At 40.5% G+C, this 26,565-nt stretch overlaps 1 protein-coding gene across 1 annotated transcript in view; it reads right to left on the bottom strand.

Annotated features, from left to right (window-relative positions):
• Positions 1-767: 767 nt before the first annotated feature.
• Positions 768-26,565, bottom strand: part of LOC136872166 (uncharacterized) — a 39,448-nt gene continuing 13,650 nt past the window's right edge. Inside the window, exons 4-5 of the mRNA XM_067146004.2 lie at positions 14,804-14,896; positions 768-1,878 (exon numbers count right to left, since the gene is read on the bottom strand). Coding sequence (XP_067002105.2) covers positions 1,625-1,878; positions 14,804-14,896 — 347 coding nt within the window. The 3' untranslated portion in view covers positions 768-1,624. The remainder of the gene's footprint in view (positions 1,879-14,803; positions 14,897-26,565) is intronic.

Below are 26,565 nucleotides of genomic sequence, written 5' to 3' on the forward strand. Positions count from 1 at the left end.
AATAAATTTATTTCTAGACATGATAGAGGCTTATCTTGTCTATTAAGTACAGGCTGTGAAAGCATCAATGGTAATATTAAAAATCTATTTCTGTTAGCCATTTTGTCCTATGTCCATCACAACCACATCCCTGTCACCTACTAATTTCCAATATTTTGAATGGTGTGTTCATTAATACATTATAATTACATAGGAATCTACGGTAACAAAATCACAATGTCAGCCTAGGGTAATTAATCAGGTATAAACTGACTGCCCTAAAATTAAATTCCTTCCAGTAATGGTGATTAGGTGGGGGGGGGGGGGGGGGTGTTCACCCCTCCACTTTGTGGAGATTTAAAAAAAAATATTCAAATTCAATTTTAGCCACCTGACTATTTTTAATGTTTCTACAGACTGAAGAAATTAAGGGTTATTTTAAAAAATCAGCTGAAACTAAAAATTATAAAAAAAGCAGTTTGTATAATCCCCATTGTTGTTTCCGCTAATTCCTTCCCTTAATCTCTTTAATTATTAAGACAAATACTTAGCGGAAATACAATGTCGTTGCGGATAACCGATTCATACAGTGCAGCATCGTTGTAGATCCAACCTTTATGTCTCTATCAAAATTCGCCCAGAGAGTATTATAAAGGCTATGATTTTTAAAAATTTTTATTCCATACACCTCGCTCCCCTTCTCTGCTCCAGCCCTTAAACCCGGGTACATTTTGGTGTCTATATATTTTTGTGCCCCATCCCACCCAACCCCCCACTTCTAACTCCCAATCGCCGCTACTGATTGCTTCTACTGTAAAATGAAGTAAATGGAACAACATGGTTTTAGACCACCAAGTTATTTGCCAAAGCGAGGACATACACATTGCTTAACAGGAAGCCTGGAAACAGATTCTATATCACTCTAGTCTCCTGATGAAACTGATGAAGATTTGACATTATTTTCTTCTTTTGAAATGTCCTTCTTTCACGTGTATTGCTGGAATGTTCATGCCATGGTAAATTACTACTCGCACACCTTTTAGTGATAGATGGCCCCTCGTGTTGTATCGTTAAACCTAGGCAAACTTCGAGATTCATATTGGCAACCTTTGAACACAAACTTTGAATCGATTATGCATCGCCGTGAGACATCTGGCGTACTATTTACGAACTGGTACTGAAGTTGTCTACACAGCAAAGCCAAACTACAGAATTCATGCCAGAAACAATATTTGCATCGACAAATGTTATATAATATTATATAATGTGTGTGTGATAAAGTTGTTGGCTTAAGATAATAAAGGTTTAGAAAATTCATATGGATCGATCATTATCATCAATTCAATTCAGATTTCATTTCCATTAAGTTGGCAGTATTACCATAACTGGGAGAGCTCTCTCCTTACTCCTCAACCCCGGACAAAAATCGATCACTAAAAGGTGTGCAAGTAGTACTTTCTACTCATTTATTCATATTTTCCAAAATAAAATCTATAAATGCTAACAGGGATCAGTCAACAGAAATGAAAAGATGTTACATCTAAACACAGCAGAGAATAAACAATAAAAGTAGTACAGAGTCTGCACAGCACACCTCATGATTGATCCCAGCAAATACTTTGTGTTAATGAATTCAGACTTAATTCTAGACCATTATGACAGAGGCATATATCTTTTGAGCATTGTCATAAAGGTCATTGCTGATAGGCTCAGGAAGACCTACTAGGTCAAAACAACCAATTTCATGCTTGAATACAACAATTCCCTTCATCCTGGCCTCCACAGCCACACAAGCATGAAGATGACCTCCTCTTCTTTGAATATCATACAAATGTACACAGGCTGCAGCCAATGACTTCAAAAAAGGCCATCCAAGACACACAGGTGGTGGATTTCGTACTGGAAAGAAAATGTCAACACATATTTTATACTTATCAAAGGAAAGATTGATGATGATGATGCTTGTTGTTTTAAGCGGCCTAACATCAAAGGTCATCGGCCCCTAATGGAACGTGATGGACGACATGATACATGATATTTAAAATTTTTAAAACGTATCCACTCACAAGAGTTAAAAAATATGGTGATGAAAAATGAGTATGAGATTAAAACAGCAGTGGATCTAATTCGCAATGCCTTACATTCTAATAAGAGAAAATACAGGGAGAAGAGGAATAAGGCATTGCCTGGTGGAGCATATATATACTTCATTTACATTAGATGTTAAAATAACACATTAAAATATGCAACGCAAACTAAAATGAAGTCAATGGGATAAAAGCGCAATTGAAACAAATACACGAAGACAAAGGATATCACTAGACACGATAAAACTGACCACTATCCCTCATAAAGCGGATGATGAGGTCGGCTGACTGTTCGTCATCGCGCGAGATAAGGGAGATGGTACCCGGAAGGTTAAGACTACGGCGAAGATCGACCAGGTCCATACACTCCGTAAGGATGTGTACCACGGTAAGATGGTCGCCGCAGGTACACACCGGAGGGGGTTCTCCTTTCAAAAGATGCGAGTGCGTTACGATACCATGGCCGATCCGAAGACGACATAATACCAAGGCTTCCCTTCGCGAAGCCTGAAGGATTGTCCTCCATACCTTCGTTGTTCCTTTTTTCGCTCTCAGCTTATTGGGAAGTGGAAATAGCCTGTCAGTCCATCTCCCAATCAGACATGACCAGATGTCTCAGCTGAGAGCGAATATCACTTGCTGGAACCATGAAAGGCAACGGGGGCAGTGTAACTGCCTCCTTGGCAGCCTGATCTGCTAACTCGTTTCCCTCGATGCCCATGTGGCTTGGGAGCCACAGAAACGTAATTCTGGTGCCGGCATCCGAACACCCGGCCAGCAGGTCCTGGATCCGCTGCACCACAGGGTGCCGAGGAAAACAGGTATCAATAGACTGGAATGAACTCAAGGAGTCAGTACACACAAGAAAGTGTCGGCGTTCATTGTACAGTGCGTACCGCAAAGCTCTACAGATAGCATAGAGCTCTGCTATGTACACACTACAGGTTTCCGGGAGACCGTAAAAAGAAACCTATTATTGTCGACAACGAACGCAAGGCCCATATTCGTGTCCGTCCTTGAACCACCCGTGTAGACGACGACTGAACCTGGATAGCGGCCAACAACGGACAGGCCACGAACCTTCTACGCAAGCATAGCAGGGGGAGAGGTGATACTCCCACGTGGCACGTCCCAGGTGGCGGATAGGGGGGTCCTAACTGGCTTGCCGGCAGACTTGAGGGAAATAAAATACCTCTCGCGGACCAAACACACACCCCCTGTGGGTGGGGGAGGCTGACGAATAATACACCCACGGTATCCCCTGCCTGTCGTGAGAGGCGACAAAAAGGGGCGACCAAGGGATGCTTGGATTAGAACCATGAAACTACTTTTGATTAGTACCATCACGCGCGGAACACCATCGGTCGCTTTTACTTGCGAGTAGTACCACTCTGTTAGGTACACAATATTTTTGTGATTCGTAGCATTCGAGGGGGGTTCAGTGTGGGTTTCCAGTACCCGTGAGTCGTGCCCGTGTGTGCAACACCACAGGTCTGGGAGTTGCCTGTGAGTTGTACCTGTGTGAGCGACACCACGCGTCTGGGCGTAGCCTGTGAGTTGTACCACTATATGAGCGACACCGTGGGTCTGCGTTGCCAGTGATTAGTATCCACTATGTGAGGAACACCACGGGAATGCCGGCGCTCGTGCTTAGTACACCTAGGTGAGGAACCTCATCGGTTTGCGTTGGCTATGAGTGGCGCCATTGTGTGAGAAACACCATAGGTCTGCGTTACCTTTACGACGTACAATACTTGTGAGTAGTGCCTTACTGCTTGGAACACCGTGAGTTTACGCTACCTTTGATTAGTACCGTAGCTCGAGAAATATCATGGTTCTACTTCTCACGACTTGTACCATACTGAGGGGCCGTAGACCGGGTTTTTGGACCCCTTCAGACATCAAGCATTATCGATTCAGGACTATGCTTTATAAATGGTCCCTTGGTCAGTAATACTATTATTTATGACTGTTTTTGAGTCGGATCCACTGTTATTTTGTTTGTTTCTTGTTTTTTTTTTTGTTATTTTTTGGGTTCATGTCCATCCATTCATTTTTCATGACATTTTTATTTATTTTGTCCAGTGGATTTCTTGAACTTTTTGTTATTTCATTTTGTACCATTAGGGGCCGATGACCTCGATGTTAGGCCCCTTAAAACAACAAGCATCATCATCATCATCATCATCATCATCATCATCATCATCATCAACAACAACGGACAGGAAGATCCTCCGAAAAAATCGAAGGGTCCGTGTTCTCCTTCGGGCCAGTGTGTAGGTATAGGATTATTTCAGGTCGTCGTACTACCCACGGAGGTACCCCACTTGGTTGTCTGACAAGGCAAGGAACCGAAGGTATGTCAAACAATCTGTAACTGCTATCTAAACGTATTCCAACCGGCCGCGTTGCTCGGGGATGAGCGGCGTACAGCAAACGGTAGCCATTGTTGAAAACGCTAGGATAGCTCGGATGAAGTGGCATCTGTCGCAAATTAGCAGCATAGGTAAGAAGTAGTTGCTGGCGCCTCAGGTATAAAGGCTGCACACCAGACTCAGCGAGCAGGCTGGCTATGGGGCTTGTACAAAAGGCTCCCGTCGCAAACCGAACCCCGCTGTGGTGAATGCTGTTTAGCTTCGCAAGAACGCTTGGTCTTGCTGAGCCATATGCTGCACTGCCGTAGTCTAGCCGAGATAAAATATGTGCCCTATAGAATCGTAGGAGCACCGTGCGGTCAGCCCCCCAGGAAGTACTGCTAAGAAACTTCTTGATATTAAGCTTCTTAGCACATTGCACTTTCATCTACCGCACATGTGGCACCCACGATAATTTACTATCGAAAAGGAGCCCAAGAAATTGGTAAGTGTTAACAACTGGCAGAATGACATTTCCTAAATAGAGCTCGGGATGAGGGTGAAGAGTACGTTGACGACAAAAGTGGACAACAGAGGTCTTTGTGGCAGAAAACCGAAAGCCATGTTTTAAGGTCCACTGCTCAACCCTCCTAATAGCCTGTTGTAACTGTCGCTCTGCGACTGCCATACTGCACGAGCTATAGTGCAGAGTGAAGTCATCCACATATAGGAACGGTATTACTGCTGGACCAGCAGCAGAAACAATACCGTTTATGGCAATCGCAAACAGAGAGACAAAAACTTCGCAATAAATACCGGCAAGTGACCTCGGAATCTCCATTGATGCAGGACTGAAAGGATACCATATTGCCATGTGGTGTCGTAGGCCTTCTCAAAGTCAAAGAAAACAACTACCAAGTGCTGTTTGCGGAGAAACGCATCCTGGATAGAGCTCTCCAGGTGTACCAAGTGGTCAGTGGTGGATCGAGCGGCTCGAAAACCACATTGGTACTCGGACAAGAGTCCTTGTTTCTCCAGCCACCACACGAGTCGGCGATTTACCATCCTCTCAAATAGCTTACACAGGCAGTTTGTAAGACAAATCGGTCTGTAGCTTCCTGCATACTTAGGATCCTTATCAGGCTTGAGGACAGGAATGACTATGCCCTCTCGCCACTGAGACGGAAAATCACCCTCCATCCAGATACGGTTGAACACACGAAGGAGACAGAGTAGACTATCATCACTAAGGTGTTTCAACATCTACAACCCCTAATGGTAAGAAATGATTGATGATGATTGATGTTTGTTGTTTAAAGGGGCCTAACATCTAGGTCATCGGCCCCTAATGGTACGAAAGAAGAGGAAATGATATGACAACTTAAAAGTCCAAAATCCTCCACTGACCAGAATTCAAAACGCGAGTACGAAGAATGAATCATGAACAATCAGTAGATCCGACCCACAGTGCCTCACGTGCACAGAAGATGTAACAAAACAATAGTATTACTGACCTAGGGACTGCTTCTATAGCACGATGCTGAACTGATTATGCTTATAGTCAAAATGGTTCCAAAATCCAGGTCAACAGCCCCTCATAATGGTATTTATGGCTAGGAAAGTAGAACCATGCTATGTGTAATGTTGCGGTACTAATCAAAAGTGCCGGAGACTCGCGGTATTCCACATAACATGGTACTAGTCACAGGTAGTGTAATGTGCATGTGTAACACAGACATATGTTGTTTCTTCACATTGCGGCGCTATTTGCAAGCAACACAAACCTATAAAGGCAACTCAAACCTATGATGTTCCTCACATAAGTGGACTAACCACAGGGACTCATACTATCCCGTGAAATTTCTCACACAGTGGGAACTGAGCATAGGCAAGGCAGAATCATGGTGTCGCTCATCCCATGGTGTCGCTCATATAGGGATACGAATCACAGGTACTGTAGGACGCACATCCTGATTCACACACTGTCGCTACTAATCACAAACCTATTGCTTACCTAACATAGTGGTACTACGCGCAAGTAAATCCGACCCATGGGGTTCCCTGCATGATGGTACTAATTACAAGTAGTTTCATGGTTCTAATTGGATCATCTCTTGGTCGCCCCTTTTAGTCGCCTCTTACGACAGGCACGATATACTATGGGTGAATTCTTCATCTGCCTCCCCCACCCACAGGGGGTGTGCGTTTGGTACGTAAGAGGTATTCAATTCCTTCAAGTCCGCCGGCAAGCCGGTTAGGCCTCCCCCCATCTGCCACCTGGGTCGCACCACATGGGGAGTATCACGTCTCCTCCTACTACGCCAGCGGGTAAGGCATGAGACAAAATTAAATGACAAAAGTCCAAAATCTTCCACTGACCAGAATTCAAAACATGAGGACGAAGAATGAATGGATGGGTATGAATTTAAAACAATCAGTGGATCTGACCCACAATGCCTCACACTCACAGAAACTGACGTAAAGCAATAGGATTACTGACCAAGGGACTGCTTCTAAAGCACAATCCCCACGAACCTGCTACGCAGACGTAGCAGGGGGAGAGGTGATACTCCCACGTGGCGCGTCCCAGGTGCAGATGGGGGGGCCTAACCGGCTTGCCAGCGGACTTGAAGGAATTGAATACCTCTTACATACCTTATGCACACCCCCCGGTGGGTGGGGGAGGTAGACGAATAATACACCCATGGTATCCCTTACCTGTAGTGAGAGGCGACTAAAAGGGGCGACCAAGGGATGATTGTATTCGAACCATGAAACTACATGTGATTAGTACCACCACGCGGAGAACACCAAGAGTCGCTTTTACTTGTGCGTTGTACCACTATATTAGGTACGAAATAGGTTTATGATTAGTAGCACACCGGAACACCACGCGGTCGGCTTTTGCAGTACCTGTGATTAGTACCACTATATGAATGGGACCATGGGATGATAGCTACCGTGGTTCTGCCTTGCCTGTGATTAGTACCCACTACATGAGGTACACCACGGAATAGGGGAAGGTCTCTGTGGTTAGTACTCTTATGTGATGAACACCATAGGTTTGCGTTGCCTGTAGATTACATAAAATCGGCTTCATGGTCCGTATCGCACTTCAATAGATTCACAATGAAGTATTTATTTATTTTCCACCTAGTCGATACAATGATTGCCTAAGGCAATTTTTATTGGTCAAAAGTGGTACATGTTTCGTATATTATCAACATCTTCAGCCACATAACACAGTTTAGATGAAAAATATAAAATTGACAAAGTAATGCTTTAGAGGAAGTGTCCTTGAAATTCAATTCAAGGACACTTCCTCTAAAGCATTACTTTGTCAATTTTATATTTTTCATCTAAACTGTGTTATGTGGCTGAAGATGTTGATAATATACGAAACATGTACCACTTTTGACCAATAAAAATTGCCTTAGGCAATCATTGTATCGACTAGGTGGAAAATAAATAAATACTTCATTGTGAATTTGCCTGTAGATGGCGCCGCAAAGTGAGAAAAACATAGGTCTGTATTATACGTCAAATTTCATAACCTCTGAGTAGTACCATAATGCGTGGAATACCGCAAGTCTCTGCTACTTTTGATTAGTACCGCAACAGGGCGGATACCATGGTTCTACATTACAAGTGATAAGTATCATTCTGAGGGGCCTTTGATCTGTATTTTGGACCCATTTAGACACCAAGCATCCTTGATTCAGGATTGTGCTTTGGAAGTGGTCCCTTGGTCAGTAATACTATTAACTATGGTAGTTTTTTGAGAAGGATCCACTGATTGTTTTAAATTCATGTTCATTCATTCGTTCTTCATGACATTTTTTATTTTGGTCGGTGGATGATTTTGAACTTTTACTTTGTCGTTTCATTTCGTACCATTAGGGGCCGATGACCTTGATGTTAGGCCCCTTTAAACAACAAGCATCATCATCATCATTAAAGCACAATTCTGAATCCATGATGCTTGCAATCTAAAGGGGTCCAAAATCCAAGTCATCATTCCCTCATAATGGTACTCATGGCTAGGAAAGTAGAATCATGGTATTTGTCATGGTGCAGTACTAATCAAATGTAGCGTAGACTCACGGTATTCCACACATTATGGTACAACTAACAACTAACATATAGTGCAGACCTATGGTCTTTTGCACATTGCAGCACAATTTACAGGCTATGTAAACCTATGGTGTTCATCACGTTAGTGTACTCACCACAGGGACCCGTAATATCCCATGGTGTTTCTCATGTAGTGGGTACTAATCATAGTCGCTCATATAGTGGTACTAATCACAGGTACTGTAAAAGCTGACCGTGCACTCTTAAGTAGGGGCTGACCGCACAGTGCTCCTGCTTGCTACAAATCATAAACCTATTTGGTACCTAACATAGTGGTCCTGATTGTTTGATGTTTGTTGTTTAAAGAGGCCTAACATCGAGGTCATCAGCCCCTAATGGTCCGAAATGAAATGAAATGAGATGAAAACTTAAAAATCCCAAATCCTCCACTGACCAGAATTCAAAGTGCGAGGACGAAGAATGAATGAATGGATGAATATGAATTTAAAACGATCAGGGGATCTGACTCACAATGCATCACATGCACAGAAGCTGGCACAAACAATATTATTACAGACCAAGCGACTGCTTCTGTGGCACGGTGCTGAATCGAACATGCTTGTTGTCGAAACGGGTCCAATAATCGCTAGAAAAGTAGAACCATGGTACGGTATTTGTCATGTTGCGGTACTAATCAAGAGTAGCGTAGGCTCGCAGTATTCCACATATTATGGTACTACTCACAGGTAATGAAATTTACACATGTATTACAGACCTACTCTGTTTTGCACATTGCGGTGCCATTGACAGGCAACGCAGTACTTTGATGTTCATCACCTAAGTGTAGTAACCACAGGGACTCGTACTATCCTGTGGTGTTCCTCATATAGTGGGTACTAATCATAGGCAAGCCAGAACCATGAGTTCCTTCATCCCACGGTGTCGCTCATATAGTGCTACTAATCACAGGTACTGTAAAAGCTGTCGAGCCTTCATTTGCTACTAATCACAAACCCATTTGGTACCCAACATAGTGGTACTATGCGGAAGTAAAAGCGACCCATGGTGTTCCCCACATGGTGGTACTGATCACAAGTAGTTTCATGGTTGTAATTTGATCATCCCTTGGTCGCCCCTTTTAGTCGTCTCTTACGACAGGCAGAGATTACAGTGGGTGAATTCTTCACTGCGTCCCCCACCCACAGGGGCTAGACAAAGAGAAAAAAGAAGAAGGAAGTAGGGATCCGTCACTTCGAAAAATGAAGCAACGGACGAAGAAAGACAAGGGGCACGACGGGCGTGAAAATGAAAACAGTTAATCGGAAATGAAGCATATCGAGAACACTATCGATTGTGTGATTGAGTGACCTCCAGAAATACCAACCTGAACATAGACTACAGTAAAATCTATTTCCGAACGGTAATAATAACAAATATAATCAAATTAATGTGCATTTTTGTTATATGCATATTAAGGGGCAGTATTGTGTTGGGATCTATGATAAGCCAGCTCCAAATATTAAAAAATGGAAGAAAATGTTGTGTGGGGAAACAAAAAAGTAAGGCTTAATTAACAGTTAAAACACATAAGAATACGGGAAAAGAGTACAACCTAGCAACCTTACCTCCGAACATAATATGATTCATCGAACCATGTCTGGCTCCTTGGCTGATGATGATGATGATGCTTGTTTAAAGCGGCCCAGCATCAAGGTTATCAACCAGTAATGGTACAAAATGAGGCGAAATATAATGACAATTTAAAAGTCCAAAATTCATCCATAGACCAAAACTCAAAACGTGTTTATGATGAATGAATTCATGAAAATGAATTTAATAATCAACAGACCCAACTCACACTAATGAAATTTAAAATCATTCCAAAATCGATCCACTGACTGGAATTTAAAAACATGACGATGGACAGTGATTATGAACTTACAACAATGAGTGGACCCAACTGGCAATGCCCCACCTTCCCAGAAACTATCTTAAAAATAGTATGACTGACGAAGGGATTGCTTCGAAAACACAATTCTGAATCAATGAAACTTGTTGTCTAAAGGGGCCCAAAATTCAGGTCATTGGCCTCTCAAAATGGTACTTATTGCTTGTAAATGATGATGATGCTTGTTGTTTAAAGTGGCCTAACATCAAGGTCATCGTCCCCTAATGGTATGAAATGAAATAAAAATTAAAAGTTCAAAGTCATCCACTGACCAAAATAAAAGATGTCATGAAAAATGAATGGATGGATATGAATTTAAAACAATCAGTGGATCCAACTCAAAAACTATCATAAATAATAGTATTACTGACCAAGGGACCACTTCTAAAGTGCAATCCTGAACTGAGGATGCTTAATGCCTAAAGGGGTCCAAAATCCATGTCAAAGGCCCCTCAGAATGGTATCTATCGCTAGTAAAGTAGAACCATGGTATTTGTCATGTTGGGGTACTATTCATAAGTATTGAACGTTGTACAGGTAATGCAGACTTAAGACGTTTCTTACACAATGGCGCCACTCATTGCCAATGCAAACCGATGGGGTTCCTCACCTAGGTGTACTAATCACGGGTGCCGGTATTTCCGTGGTGTTCCTCACATAGTGAGTACTAATCACAGGCAACGCCCAGACCCATGGTGTTTCTCACATGGGTATGAATCACGGGTACTGGAAACCCACAGTGACCCCCTCTCTGCTGCTACTAAGCACAAACCAATTATGTACCTAATATAGTGGTACTCCCCGCAAGTAAAGGCAACCCTTGGTGTTCCCCGCGTGATTATACTAATCAAAAGTAGTTTCGTGGTTCTAAGCCACTCATCCCTTGGTCCCCCTTTTAGTTGCCTCTCACGACAGGAAGGGGATACCGTGGGTGTATTTTCCATCTGCGTCCCCGAACAACAGGGGGTAGAGAGAGAGAGAAAAAAGAAGAAGAAAGAAGGGATCCATCACTTCGAAAAATGAAGTAACCGACGAAGAAAGGCAAGGACCACAAAGGGCGTGAAAATGAAAGACTCCCTAGGCCTCGAATGCTCTAATACCGTCGGGTTCGGAAAAGAACAAGAGTTGACCAAGGGAGGTCAGACAGGATAGACGAAAGTGAGTAGCCTGGTACAAGTAAGTGGAAGCAATGCCAGGACTCAGCTAAAGGCCCCGTGGTCGCCAATCCACTCCCAAGTTGAGAGCCCCTTGGGCCCCATTTAGTCGCCTCTTACGACAGGCAGGGGCTACTGCGGGTGTATTGTACATGTGCATCCCCCACCCGCAGGGATTATTATTGCTTGTAAAGTAGAACCATGGTATTTCTCATGGTTTGGTACTAATCAAAAGTAGCGTAGACTCAAAGTTTTCCGCACATTATGGTACTACTCACAAGTATTGTACGTTGCACAGGTAACGCAAACCAATGGTTTCGTTCATATAGTGGTACTAATCACAGGCAACCCCTAGACCCGTGGTGTTTAAGACATTATGGTACTAATCACGGACAACATAAGCCCATGCTGTCCTGCATATTGTGGTACTTATCACAGGTACTGTAAACTCACAGTGTATCACTCTCTGCTGCTACTAATCACAAACCTATTGTGTACCTAATATAGTGGTACTACTCACAAGTATAAGTGACCCATGGTATTCCCCATGTGATGCTACTAATCACAAGTAGTTTCATGGTTCTAATTCAATCATCCCTTGGTCGCCCCTTTTAGTTGCTTCTTACAACAGGCAGAGGATACCATGGGTGTGTTGTCTGCATCCCCCACCCATGGGAGAGTAGAGTGAGAGACAGAGAGAGAGATAAAAAAAAAGAAGGGATCCGTCACTTTGAAAAATGAAGAAAAAAATGAAAAAAGGCAAGGCCACCGAGGGCATGAAAATGAAAGACTCCCTAGGCCTTGAATGCTCTAATACCGTCGGGGTTAAAAAAGAGCAAGAGTTGACCAAAAGTAGGTTGGACAGGACAGATAAAAGTATGGAGCCTGGCACAAGCAAGTGGAAGAAATGCCAGAACTAAGCTAAGAGGCCCGTGGTTACCAACTCATGCTCCCAAGTTATGAGCCCCTAGGGGTACTCCTTGGCTGAATGGCCAGCATAGTCACCTTCGGTTCAGAGGTCTGGGTTGGTGATTTTAACCCTGGCTTGAGGACTGGGTGTTTGTGCAGTCCAAAAATAAAAGATTATGATCAGAAAATTGGTTTATCTGCTGCCTTTCCACCTGGATGGCGTAATTTTGATTCCTGGTTGATCCCAGGTTAGAATTTTCATCTGAAAAATCACTTGGCATCAGGAACGGTATCCAGCCTTAAAAATCCCCCACCAGATGGGCTTGCGAATAATCCACCCCTTGTTCCGTAAAACTTGACATTTTGGAAACTAGATAAACATCCTCTCAAGTCCTCATTAGGCTAAGATTGCAGGCCTCTACTGTATAAAACAAAAATTCTAAATGTGCGGACTGGAAGACAATTTTTCATTTCAAAAAAACTTACATTCACACTTTTCATCTTATGTAAGAATACTTACTTCTTCCAAATTGAAGAGTTGAAGAACTATATTGATAAACAAAATACAACAATATTTTTGAATACACACTTTTTTAAATAACATACATATGTACTCACTTTCTTCCTTCCATCAGGTATGCCAATGGCTAACACAATACAGCATACACTCATCATCATCATCATCATCATCATTACCATCATCATCATCATCATCAATGTCCCACTCCAGTTGCCCGGGTGTGGTTAACAAGCCTCCTCCCACTCCTTTCTGTCCTCCCACTTTTCTGCACCATTACTTCCGCCACATCCAATCCGCTTCTCTAATGTCTTTCCAAATCTGATCCATCCACCTTCTTCTTGGTCTTCCAACTGGTCTCTTTCCGTTTACTTCTCTTTCCAATTCCTTCTTGCTACCCGTTCCTTTCCTATTCTTTTTTTCATGTCTGAACCATCTCAGTCTTGCTTTCTGTATCTTCTGTATTAACGGTTCTATATTTAGCTCTTCTCTGATTCTATCTTTTCTTGTCTTTTTAACTGATGTTCTTAAAAATTTCATTTCTACTGCTTGGATCTTACTATCTTGTCTCTTATAATGTCCAGTGTTTAAAGTTAAATTTGTTCTCTTGGATACTTTGTCATCCCATAAAAGCTCTCTGACTTGATGATAAAATGTTGTACCATTACTTAGTCTGTTATTAATTTCAGAGTTGATTTCATTACTTCCATCAATAATGCTACCCAGATATGTAAACTGTTCTACAGTCTCTAATCATGCTCAGTCTATGTTCACTTTACTTCTCTTTTTCTCTTTTTCACAGTGCATGACTACAGTTTTCTTTTTACTAATTACCAGTCCAAACTCCTTCAGATTTTCTTTCCAAATGTCAAGTCTCCTTTGTACTTTCTTTTCTCCCTTTCCCCAAATCACCATATCATCTGCAAATACCAAGGCATTCACTTCATCACTACTGATACTCCGTTTCACATGTTTTATGATTTCATCCATCAATATAATAAACAATAATGGCGACAGTGCACTTCCTTGCTTGAGTCGTTTTTGCTTTTTTTTTTTTTTTTTTTAATATAAAATATTTCAGTCACTACTCCCCACTTGTACACTGTTTCTGCTGTCATGATACAACATTTTTATCTATTTCTATTATATCCCTCAGTCTTTTGTCTATGACTTCCTCCATTATTTTTAGCCCATGTGATAGTAGGGTTATACCTCTATAATTTTCACATTTCTTCCTATTTCTTTTTTTTGAACAATGGTACAATGCTTCCGTGTTACCAATCTTCAGGTATCCTTTCATCCATATGGCATTGAGGGCTCGGTATAGCCACTGTAGTCCAATGCTGCCTTAATCATATCAGCATTGGATTTGTCTTTTCCACTGCTTACCTTTGGCCATTGCTTTCACTGCCCTTTCAAGTGCCAACCATACTATTGGGTTCTCTTCTTTTTCTTCATCTGTTATTTCCATTTTCTTATTTCCTTCTTCCTCTGTACAGTCATCCTCATTATAAAGTTTTTCAAAATACTTTGCCATCACCTTCTGAAGACTGTTTTTGTCATGTACTATGGATCCATCTTCTCTCTCTAATGCATACACTGTTACATCAAAATTCTCCAGCATGTTTAGAACATATAATTTCTGAGTGATCCTCAAAAAATTTTATTAATATGATTCTTTCTTCGATGATATTTTGAAATTTATGAAGGTCCAATAATTCATTAAATATTGGTATTATAACAAGAAAATATAATGATTTACAACAAGGAAACTAACTTACCTGATACAGTTTCATTATATATGGTGTAGTGATTGACAGTAACAGTCAGAGAAAATCCACGATCTTTAACAAGGTAGCTTGCATTTGCACAAACTGAAAAGAAGAAAAAGTAAACACCTTTAAATGGCGATATAATGAAGGGTTATACATTATAACAATGATAAATAACATGATTTTGCTAATTTTGGAGAACTACCTCTTTGACCCCACATTAATGAGGAAGTAGTCTGATGATTGTAATGTTCCTTTTCCTTATATGTACAAACACAATTGAACAATACTGATATAAATACATAATATGATTATTTCTAGAAGAGATGATGATGATGATGATGATGATGATGATGATGATGATGATGATGATGATGATGATTTTTGTTTAAAGGGGCCTAACATCTAGGTCATCGGCCCCTAATGGCACAAGATGAAACAAAATGTAATATCACCTAAAATTCCAAGATTTGTCTGTTGGCTGGTATTTTTTAAAAATGATGGAAATGAATATGAATTTAAAATAATCAGCAGATCTAATTCACAATATTGAAAGTTAGAATAATTCCAAAATCCATCCAGTGACAAATTCAAAAATATGAAGATGAATAATGATTATGAACGTAAAACAAGAAATGGATGCGACCAACAATACCACAACTTCCCATAAAAGAACTGAACATGGGACTGCTTACAAAGCAAAATCCTAAATTGATGATGCTTGTTCGCTACAGATGCAGGTCACCGGCACCTCATAATGCTACTAATCTCTGGTAAAGCAGAACCATAGCCTTCATATTATAGTGGTACTAAGCACAGGTAACGTAGACTCATGGTGTTTCTCGCATGGTGGTACTTGCACCGGAGGTACATCCGCCCTGTGCATTTAAAACTAGCACCTTGTAGAAGGCCATCTAGATCAGGAAATCTGAAACTATTTTGGAAATAATTGGAACGTTTCTCTACAGTTGTCTCTACTATCTACTTAGATGCGCCCTCTGGTGCGAGAATGAGCAATTAAATTTTGCAGTAATTTTGTGTTCCAAGGTTTCTAAACTGAATTGTTTATTGATGTTTTTGGTGTTCAAAAGTTATCAACACTTCTATCTCTTCGTGCCAATTTAATTTGTTGGCCAATTAAAAAATTTGTACATTTATTTAAGTAACCAATCATAAATTGACATTTATTAAGTTAACCAATTGTAATGGTGGGTGTGTCAGGGTTTCAACCCAGAGAAATCTGTAACCTTTCTCTCTGCTATAAAAGCGGGCACATGTTGTCTTTTGAGATCGCTCCAGTCTCAAGAGGCTGGGAGTAACACTAGACAATTATGCAGCAGAATGAAAAATATACCAACAAGCCTAATTTGGAATATACGAGAACAATTCAAATTCTACATCACATTAGAGAATGTTTATTCACCAACAAGTTTGTTCATGAACAATATTCTCATATTGACAACATAAAATTAATGCCAATATATTTTGTACAAATGTTACTCCAGCAACATCGAGAACAAGTTAAATGTTCATAACATAGGCAATTATCAACTGTAGAAAATTGTTAATATAGTTAATGAAGTTTCAACGACAATCATACAAGTCAAGCAACATTGAATCAGTACAATTAGCCAGATCTCAAAAAGTTTTTAAAAATAATTTTAAAGGATGTTCACCAGAAGAGTTTTGTCAATAAAATGTTAGACTTAAATAGATTTTAGACAAATATGTTTTAACTTAAAGACATAATTTTCTTGTTAAATGACTTGTAAAATATTATAAGATTTGTCAATCAGGTTTACAAGCATAATCTTAATCCAAAAGAATAGATTCATGATCTTATATAACCTTAAGTAAATAATAATTGGCTGATGATGCTCACGAAAAAGGAGTGAAACATGTACCATATCAACAACTTAATAAATATGTAAGTTGAATAGGTGGTAATTAACAAAATTATAAGAATTTGTATCACACATACCACTTAGTCGAGCACTCTTTTGTCGGAAATCGCCCAGAACAAATCAAGCTGCTTTTCTTTGGATTTTTTCCAGTTCCTGAATCAAGTAATCCTGGTGAGGGTCCCATACACTGGAACCATACTCTAGTTGGGGTCTCACCAGAGACAAATATGCTCTCTCCTATACATCCTTACTACAACCCCTAAATACCCTCACAACCATGTGCAGAGATCTGTACCCTTTATTTACAATCATATTTATGTGATTACCCCAACGAAGATCTTTCCTTAAGTATCTTGGTGCCAGGTGGTAGTGCGAGCATCTGCCCTTTAAATTGCCAGAGCTGATCGGGTCGGCCTTTGACAATCCAGTTGGAAGTTGCCAGAGCCGATTACATCGGCCGGCTTAAAATTCTGTGATATACATAATTTTGAGGCAACCTATAGTGACGCGTATACTTTTCTTACAACCTGTACTAAAGGGGCTACATGTTATTGTGTGCCTGGCCTTGCTTTGGCAGTTCTAAGAGGGTGTTATACCTTTCACAAGAGTCGTTTCCTGTGTTTACAAATACCGCTAACCAGTCAGTAAGAGATTGCTCCTTGCAGTGAGTGGATTTGTGACAGGAAAATGGCATGTTGTTCACGTGATATTTTTTCAGCAGGTATTGATGACAATAAATTAATGCAGTATTTGGAACAGTGCAAAGTTAACGCGGATGATTTATCGGATAGCGATGGGGAATTTAGTTCAGAGAGTAGTGACGAAATTATACCGGACACGTCCGCGGAATCACCGCAGCTAAAGAAGAGACGTTTAATTGTGTCTAACAGCACTACTCTGAATATAGTGGTAGATGAAACTAGTGATAACAAATATAATAATGTCTCTGGAGAACATTTTGTGGAAATTTGTCCCAATGAACCCGACAACCTTCCTCAACCTCCTGTCTCCTTCAAGGAAGTTCTTGGACCTAAACGTGTCCTACAGTCTGATTCTCCGCCCAAATCATACTTCAGTTTACTTTTCACTTACTCTCTGCTAAACCTTATAGTCACATATAGTCCTCTATCATTACCTAAATGCCGGCCTCCGCGGGCCAAGTGTAGCGTGCCTGCCTCTCACCCAGAGGTCATGGGTTCGATTCCTGCCCAGGTCAGGAATTTTCGCCTGGTCTTGAGGGTTGGTTCGAGGTTCACTCAATCTAAGTGACCCTAAGTGATTGCAATTGAGGAGATATCTGAGGGTGAGAGGGCGACCCCAGTCTGGAAAACCAAGAATAATTACTGAGAGGATCCGTCCACTGACCATGATTCACCTCGTAAACTGCAGGTACCGAACTGAGAAGCGGTCGCTTAGTAGGTCAAAGCAAATCACGGCTTTAGTGCCATACATTTCTTAATTTTGTAAATTCTGTTGTATTGTAAAATTATTTTTCATATATATACTACAACCGAAAACGAGAAACTTTCTTTTCTGAAAACAAAAAACTGTAATATCAACTACTATTTTTTACTTATTTAATAATGCAGAATTATTTTAATATTGTGTTGACCGCACGTAGAAAATTTGTTGTCAGTATTTGCCAAACATCGATTCATACACGCGAATTTTATCGATGAGTAAAATTGTCTTGTTTTTACTAGTGACATGTTTGAATTTTTATTTTTTACATTTTTATTTTTCTCGTTCAAATTAGTTATTCTATAGAATTGTATTTAGAAATACATTATACATAATTATGTATATTCTTTTGTATCGTAAATTATTTTTCCAAAGTAGATATTGAGAGAGAAAGTGCGAAAATATTTTTCTCTTCATAAAAATAAACGTTATTGACAACTATAAATCAACGATAAAACGTCTTTGACTCTTTATATCTCTCCAAACCAGTTTCTTATTCTACGTAGTCGATATGTAGAAAATTTCATGCCGGTATTTGCTATACACTGGCAGATATCCGCGAATTTTAAAATACATGTATTTCCACAGAAAATGGCCTGGCACTTTACAGCAGTAGAGTGGAGGCGGAGCTCTGGCCTCTTCCAGCTGATGGGGAGCGGCCGACCAGATCGGCTCTTGGCTCAAAGAGGGTTAAATTAATACCTAGGTATTTACAATGATCCCCAAAGGGAACTTTAACCCCAACAATGCAGTAATTAAAACTGAGAGGACTTTTCCTATTTCTCAAACTCACAACCTGACTTTTATCACCGTTTATCAACATACTAATGCCTGTCCATCTCACAACATTATTATTATATATTATAACTTATTTATTACTCTGTACAGAATAACATCATCTGAGAAAAGCCTTATCTCTGATCCCACTTCTTTACACACATCACTGATATATGTAAGAAAACATAAAGGTCCAATAATATTGCCTTGAGGAATTTCCCTCTTAATTATTACAGGGACAGATAAAACTTCACCTACTCTAATTCTCTGAGTTCTATTTTATAGAAACAGAGCCACCCATTCAGTCACTCTTTTGTCAAGTCCAATTGTACTCATTTTTGCCAGTCTTCTCCCATGATCTACCCTATCAAATGCCTTAGACAGGTCAATCGCGATATAGTCCAATTGACCTCCTGAATCCAGGATATCTGGTATATCTTGCTGGAATCCTACAAGTTGGACTTCAGTGGAATAACCTTTCCTAAACCCAAACTGCCTTATATCAAAGCAGTTATTAATTTTGAAAACATGTCTTATATAATCAGAAAGAATGCTTTCCCAAAGCTTACATACAAAGCATGTTAAACTGACTGGCCTGTAATTTTCAGCTTTATGTCTATCACCCTTTCCTTTATATACAGGGGCTACTATAGCAACTCTCCATTCATTTGGTAAAGTTCCTTCATACAAACAATAATCAAACAAGTACTTCAGATATGGTACTACATCCCAACCCATTGTCGTTAGTATATCCCCCGAAACCTTATCAATTCCAGCTGCTTTTCTAGTTTTCAACTTTTGTATCTTGCTGTAAATGTCATTGCTGTCATAGGTAAATTTTAATACTTCTTTAGTATTAGTCACCTCCTCTGTCTGGACATTGTCCTTGTAACCAACAATCTTTACATACTGCTGACTGAATACTTCTGCTTTTTGAAGATCCTCGCATACACACTCCCCTTGTTCATTAATGATTCCTGGGATGTCCTTCTTGGAACCTGTTTCTGCCTTAAATTACCTATACATACTCTTCTGTTTTTCACTAAAATTTGTATGGTCACCAATTATGCTTGCCATCATGTTATCCTTAGCTGACTTCTTTGCTAGATTCAATTTCCTAGTAAGTTCCTTTAATTTCTCCTTACTTCCACAGCCATTTCTAACTCTATTTCTTTCCAACCTGCACCTCCTTCTTAGTCTCTTTATTCCCTGTTATAATATAGTGGAACTTTACCATTCCTTACCACCTTTAAAGGTACAAACCTATTTTCACATTCCTCAGCAAATGCTTTAAACCCATCGGAGAGTCTGTTTACATTTTTATTTACAGTTTTCCACCGATCATAGTTATTTATTGATGATGATGATGTGATGCTTGTTGTTTAAAGGGGCCTAACATTGAGGTCATCGGCCCCTAATGGTATAAAATGAAATGACAACAAAAGGTTCAAAATCATCCACTGACCAAAATAAAATAAAATAATTTAAAAAATAAAATATTAAAAAAATGTCATGAAGATTGAATGAATGGACATGAACCCCAAAAAACAACAAAAAACAATGGATGCGACTCAAAAAAAAAGATCATAAATAATAGTATTATTGACCGAGGGACCACTTATAAAGACAATCCTGAATCGAGGATGCTTGATGTCTACAGGGGTCCAAAATCTAGGTCAAGGCCCCTCAGAGTGGTACTTATCGCTAGTAAAGTAGAACCATGGTATTTGTCATGTTGGGGTACTAATCAAAAGTAGCGAAGACTCACGGTGTTTCACATATGATGGTACTACTCACAAGTATTGTACATCGTACAGGTAACGCAGACCTATGGTGTTTCTCGCACAATGGCGCCACTCATAGCCAACGCAAACCGATATGGTTCCTCACCTTGGTGTATTAACCACAGGGACCCATACTATTCCGTGGTGTTCCCCACACAGTGGGTACTAATCACAGGCAACACAGACCCACGGTGTCGCTCATATAGTGGTACAACTCGCAGCCAACGCCCAGACTCACGGTGTTGCTCACATGGGTACGACTCACGGGTACTGGAAACCCAACAGAGAACCTACTCACTGCTTATACTAATCACAAACCTATTTCGTACCTAATATGGTGGTACTACTCGCAGGTAAAGGTAACTCATGGTGTTCCCCATGTGTTGGTACTAATCAAAAGTTGTTTCATGGTTCTAAGACAAACATCCCTTGTTCGCCTCTCATGACAGGCAGGTGACACCGTGGATGTATTTTTCATCTGCATCATCCACCCACAGGGGGTAGAGAGAGAGAGAGAGCGAGAGAGAGAGGAAAAAGAAGAAGAAGGGATCAGTCACTTCGAAAAATGAAGTAACGGATAAAGAAAGGCAAGGGCCACGAAGGGCGTGAAAATGAAAGACTCCCTAGGCCTCAAATGCTCTAATACCGTCGGGGTCAGAAAAGAACAAAAGTTGACCAAGGGAGGTCGGATAGGATAGATGAAAGTGAGGAGCCTGGCACAAGTAAGTGGAAGCAATGCAAAGAATCAGCTAAGGGCCCCGTGGTTGCCAATCCACACTCCCAAGTTGAGAGCCCTTTGGGCCCCTTTTAGTCGCCTCTTACGACAGGCAGGGTATACTGCGGGTGTATTCTACATGTGTGTCCTCCACCCACAGGAGGTAGTGTGTTTGGTCTGCGAGAGGTATTTTATTTCCCTCAAGTCTGCCGGCAAGCCGGTTAGGACCTCCCTACCCGCCACATTGGACGCGCCACGTAGGTTCATGCATAGTTACTTATTAAAAACTCCCTCATGCCTGTTTTATCAGCCATATGGTACTGCCTAATTATCCTAATTTTTATATCTTCTTTTCTTTCACATTTATTTTTAATTACCACAAAAACAGCTTTGTGATCACTAATACCATTTATTACTTCAGTTTCTCTATAGAGCTCGTCTGGTTTTACCAGCACCACATTCAGAATATTCTTCCCTCTAGTTGGTTCCATCACTTTCTGAATCAGGTGACCTTCCCATATTAAATTTGCCATTTGTTGGTCATGCTTCCTGTCATTCGCATTACCTTCCCAATTGACATTTGGTAAATTGAGATCACCTGCTACAATCACGTTCCTTTCCTTATCATTTCCCACATAGCTGATTATCTTATCAATTAATTCTGAATCAACATCTGCACTACCCTTTCCTGGTCTGTACATTCCAAACACATCAAGTTGCCTATTATCTTTAGAGATGAGCCTTACCCCTAGAATTTCATGTTTGTCATCTTTAACTTTTTCATAGCTTACAAATTCTTCTTTCACCAGAATGAATACTCCCCCTCCTACCATTCCTATCCTATCTCTACAATACACCCTCCAGTTCCGTGAGAAATTTTCTGCATCCATTATATCATTTCTCAGCCATGATTCAACTCCTATTACAATATCTACTAAAATTACTTAATTCTATTCCTGTCTTTACAATACTTGTACAGTTGAGCACTAACATTTTTATGTCATCCCTACTTGATTTCCAGTTCCCTGTTCCCTTAACACCGCTCCCTAGGCCACCCCATTTCTCTGAATGTATCTCCTTACAACCCTTCTAAACAAATTTCCTAATTTATATGTACCACTGCGGTTTAAGTGAAGGCCATCTGAGCACAGATCCTTATCTCCTACCAACCTATTAGTATCTAGAAATCTCACTCCCAGTTTCCCACATACCCACTCCATATTTTCATTTAAATCCCCAATCACCTTCCAGTCAGTATCCCTCCTAGACAGTATTCCACTGATAACAATCTCCGGTTCCTTAAACTTTATCCGTGCTGCGTTTACCAGGTCCCACACATCCCCAACTATGTTGGTACTTATATCTGCTTGTCTTATGTTGTTTGTACCAACGTGAAACACTATCACCTTCTGCTTTCCATCCTCCTCTTCTACTTTCCTCAACATCTGCCTTAACCTAATTCCTGGATAGCACTCTACCCTGGTACCCTTTCCTCCACACACTTTCCCGACATGTCTAATGATGGAATCCCCCATGACCAGAGCCTCAACCCTACCCACCTCATTTGATCCCCTCCTCTCTTGATCAGTCCTATCTTTCCTGACAGCTGCAGAAGCTACTTCCTCCTCCCTTTTCTCCATCCCATGACCCTGTTCTACCTTTTCCTATCCACTACTCTACATTTCCCTTTCCTACCTCCTCCCTTTCTCCTACTTCCACACTTCTCGGCAACAGTCCCCTGTTCCTCATCTTCCCTCAGTTTTTCTACCTGCAGTGACTCGTACCAATTTCTCACCGACACCTGTCCTGAATTCTGATCCTGAATGGAGCCCTTAGCCTGCAATCTCCTTACCCTTAAAACATTAGACCACCTGTCTTCTACACTTCCCCTCATTCCTTCCCACCCTTCTATTACACCTACTGTATCCTGTGCATTGTTTGAGGGAGGCCTACTTTCCTTCCTCTCCTCTGAGAGAATCCTAATTATCTCCCTCAAACTCTCTAACTCCTCCCTCAAACTCTGTAATGCATGTTGAAGTACATGCTGTGATGTACTCCCAAGGTAGTAGGAACATGGGTCAACACTCCTATATTCCGGGTCATGTCGCAAACCAACTAACCATTCAATGCACAAACAGGTGTTGAAAAAGTCAATTATTCTTGGTGTAACATTAAATTCCACCACAAATATCATTAGCCTCAACAAACATGACACAACTAGCAATTTCTTGTTCAAAAACGGTGTTATAAGAAGACAGTTTGCATTTCTACATCCCGTGTACATGAACCCAAAAAGAACAAAGACATTTCTAGTCATCCATTATAACATGGTTTTAGAAATGTTTATTAGCCATAAGTTTAAACCATAATAGACATAGCTATGTTCTTAACCTCCCCTCCCCCACTTGCACCCGCCCACGTTTTCAAAAGTTGAACCTTAATTTTTTAATATGTTAGTGATTATTTTAAGATTCACATGGAATAATATGTCTCTATACTTTTATGAATTTGTACCTAAGCCAAGAAAAGTGTAGCTGATGATGTTCAGTCAGTCTAAATGAAACATGTACTACTTGTAAATCAAATTTGCCAACGGCAAAATAAAAAGTATCGCTTAGGTGGAACAATTTCTCTGCTTGATTTATAGATTAATTTATCGATATGGACCATGAAGTGGATGGTTTGTTATTTCTTTCCCCTTTCATGAACATGTTGCAAACCTAAGGAACACACCACAGTGGATTTGTTACAGTGGTCCACAGTGGGCAGGGAAAATACGACAGGGCCATAGGGCTGAATGAATGAAATACAAGAGTCTGTAATAGTTTATTTAGTATTTTAGATTTAGATCTTACCTTTTCTTTCTTCCCTTTACCTTAGGTTTATTTTTCTTGGTTTCTGAACAAAATAATAAATTCAAACTGAGCTGCCCTCTAGTGCTGTCATCTGGTGTTCGAGTATTTGGTGTTTTGTACTTGACTATGTGCAGCCATATTTACACAGTTCACTTCGTGCTGGTCACTTGAACTGTTCAAATGTATCCATTGTGTTGATCTTGTTCTTCTTGTGTGTCCATTAACCTGCACTTTAGATTAACGGATGTCATGTTGTAAACAAGATAAGGTTTACAACAACACAACTTATTTATTTGCTTCACACAGAATTCTACAGTATGTACAGGAATAAAACATAAAATTGTCTTGAAGCAAAGTAGATGATTAATCTTGAGAGAGTTTCTGTTTCTATACACTATGTACACTCTGAATGTATTTACACTCACTGCTATCTTGAAAAGATAGTTCTTGGGAAAGATATAGTTCGTGATAGTTGAAAACTATCATTTGCACTAGCATGGATTAGCTAAGAGAGTTCTTTCTAACTTGAAGTGTCTGAGTTCATAAGCTTGTACTAAATGAAAGCTATGTTCACAATTAGAGAATCTAACGTGTGTGTCGGAGCTTTAGTGAGCTTGGGGATGTGCGGCATACAACATCGGGGCTCGACATGGATGAAGGAACGGGAAAGTGGAGTAGTGACCTGAGGTGAAACCTCATACTACCAGAATTCCGTCCACCTAGTCGAGACACATTTTTAAGAGGAGTAGCCTCCGTGTTCGACGTTCAGTGTATTCTGGAGTAGGACACTGGGGAGAATCCTGATAAATGACAGACAGGGAGCTCCTTATATACTGCACACGACGTAACAGACACGCGCACTGAAGACTGCGCGTCGAGTCTCGAATGATCCACGCTTGCGTGCATGCGGCTGGCTGGCGCTGAGCGAAGAGAGTGGAGGACATACAACACGTCGTGTTTCACTTTGCAATCCACAACCTTATTAATAACAACATTTATAAAGCATAAGAATTTCTTAACAGTCAGAGCTGAATTAATAATAAGGAACAATTTGGATCCCTATTTTATTCAGGTGAAACAAGGCCTAGATGCCTTCAGACATTGGGTAAGTACAGCCAAAACACTTACTGCCCATTTAACAGTAAAATAAAGGCAAGAGCAACTGAACATTCAAAGGGACGACAATCCTGAGGCCAAACAGGAGCAAAGCTCATATTACTGACAGGTGGTGACATACCTAAATTCCAAAAAGAGAAAGGAATCAATTTAGGAAAAGGGGCAGTACAAAAAAATTAAAGGGTTGCTCAAACATAACATTTCAACAAGACCTAAAGGGGTAATAGAACCAAAGAAGCAGGGAATAACCCATTGCTACTCAGTCACTGGAAACAAGAGGAAACTGCAGCTAAAAATAGAAGGTTAAATTTAAAAATGTTCCAGTCACAAAAGGTGGTGGTGATGATGATGATGATGATGATGATGATGATGATGATGATGATGATGATGATGATGGTGATGATGTTTGTTGTTTAAAGGGGCCTAACCACTAGGTCAATGACCCCCTAACGGTACGAAATGAGACGAAATGCAATGACAATTTGGAAGTACAAAATTCATCCACTGACCAGAATTCAAAACGTAATGATGAAGAATGAATGGATGAATATGAATTTAAAACAATCAGTGGATCCAACCCGCATGCTATACCTTCCCAGCAACAATATTACTGCCCAAGGGACTGCTTCCAAAGCACAGTCCTAAATTGATGATGCTTGAGGTCTAAAGGTGTTCAATACCCAGGTCAATGGTCCCTCATAATGGCACTTATCGCTAGTAAAGTAGAACTGTGGTATTTCTCAAGTTGCAGTACCAATCAAAGATAGCGTAAACTCACGGTGTTCCAAACATTATAGTACTACTCACAAGTATTGTACGTCGTACAGGTAACGTAGACCTATGGTGTTTCTCACATAATGGTGACACAAAGGCAACGCAAACCCATGGTGTTCTTCACATAGGTGTACTAATCAAAGGGACTCGTACTATCCCATGGTGTTCCTCACATAGTGGATACAAATCACAGGCAACGCAGACCAACAGTTTTGCTCATATAGTGGTACTAATCACAGGTACTGGAAACCCACAATGAACTGCTCTCTGCTGCTACTAATCAGAAACCTATTATGTACCCAACATAGTGGTACTACTCCCAACTTAAGGTGACCCATGTCTTTTCCCACGTGATGGTGCTAATCACAAGTTTCATGGTTCTAAT

This window comes from Anabrus simplex, chromosome 4 (assembly GCF_040414725.1).
Source record: "Anabrus simplex isolate iqAnaSimp1 chromosome 4, ASM4041472v1, whole genome shotgun sequence".
Taxonomy (NCBI): domain Eukaryota; kingdom Metazoa; phylum Arthropoda; class Insecta; order Orthoptera; family Tettigoniidae; genus Anabrus; species Anabrus simplex.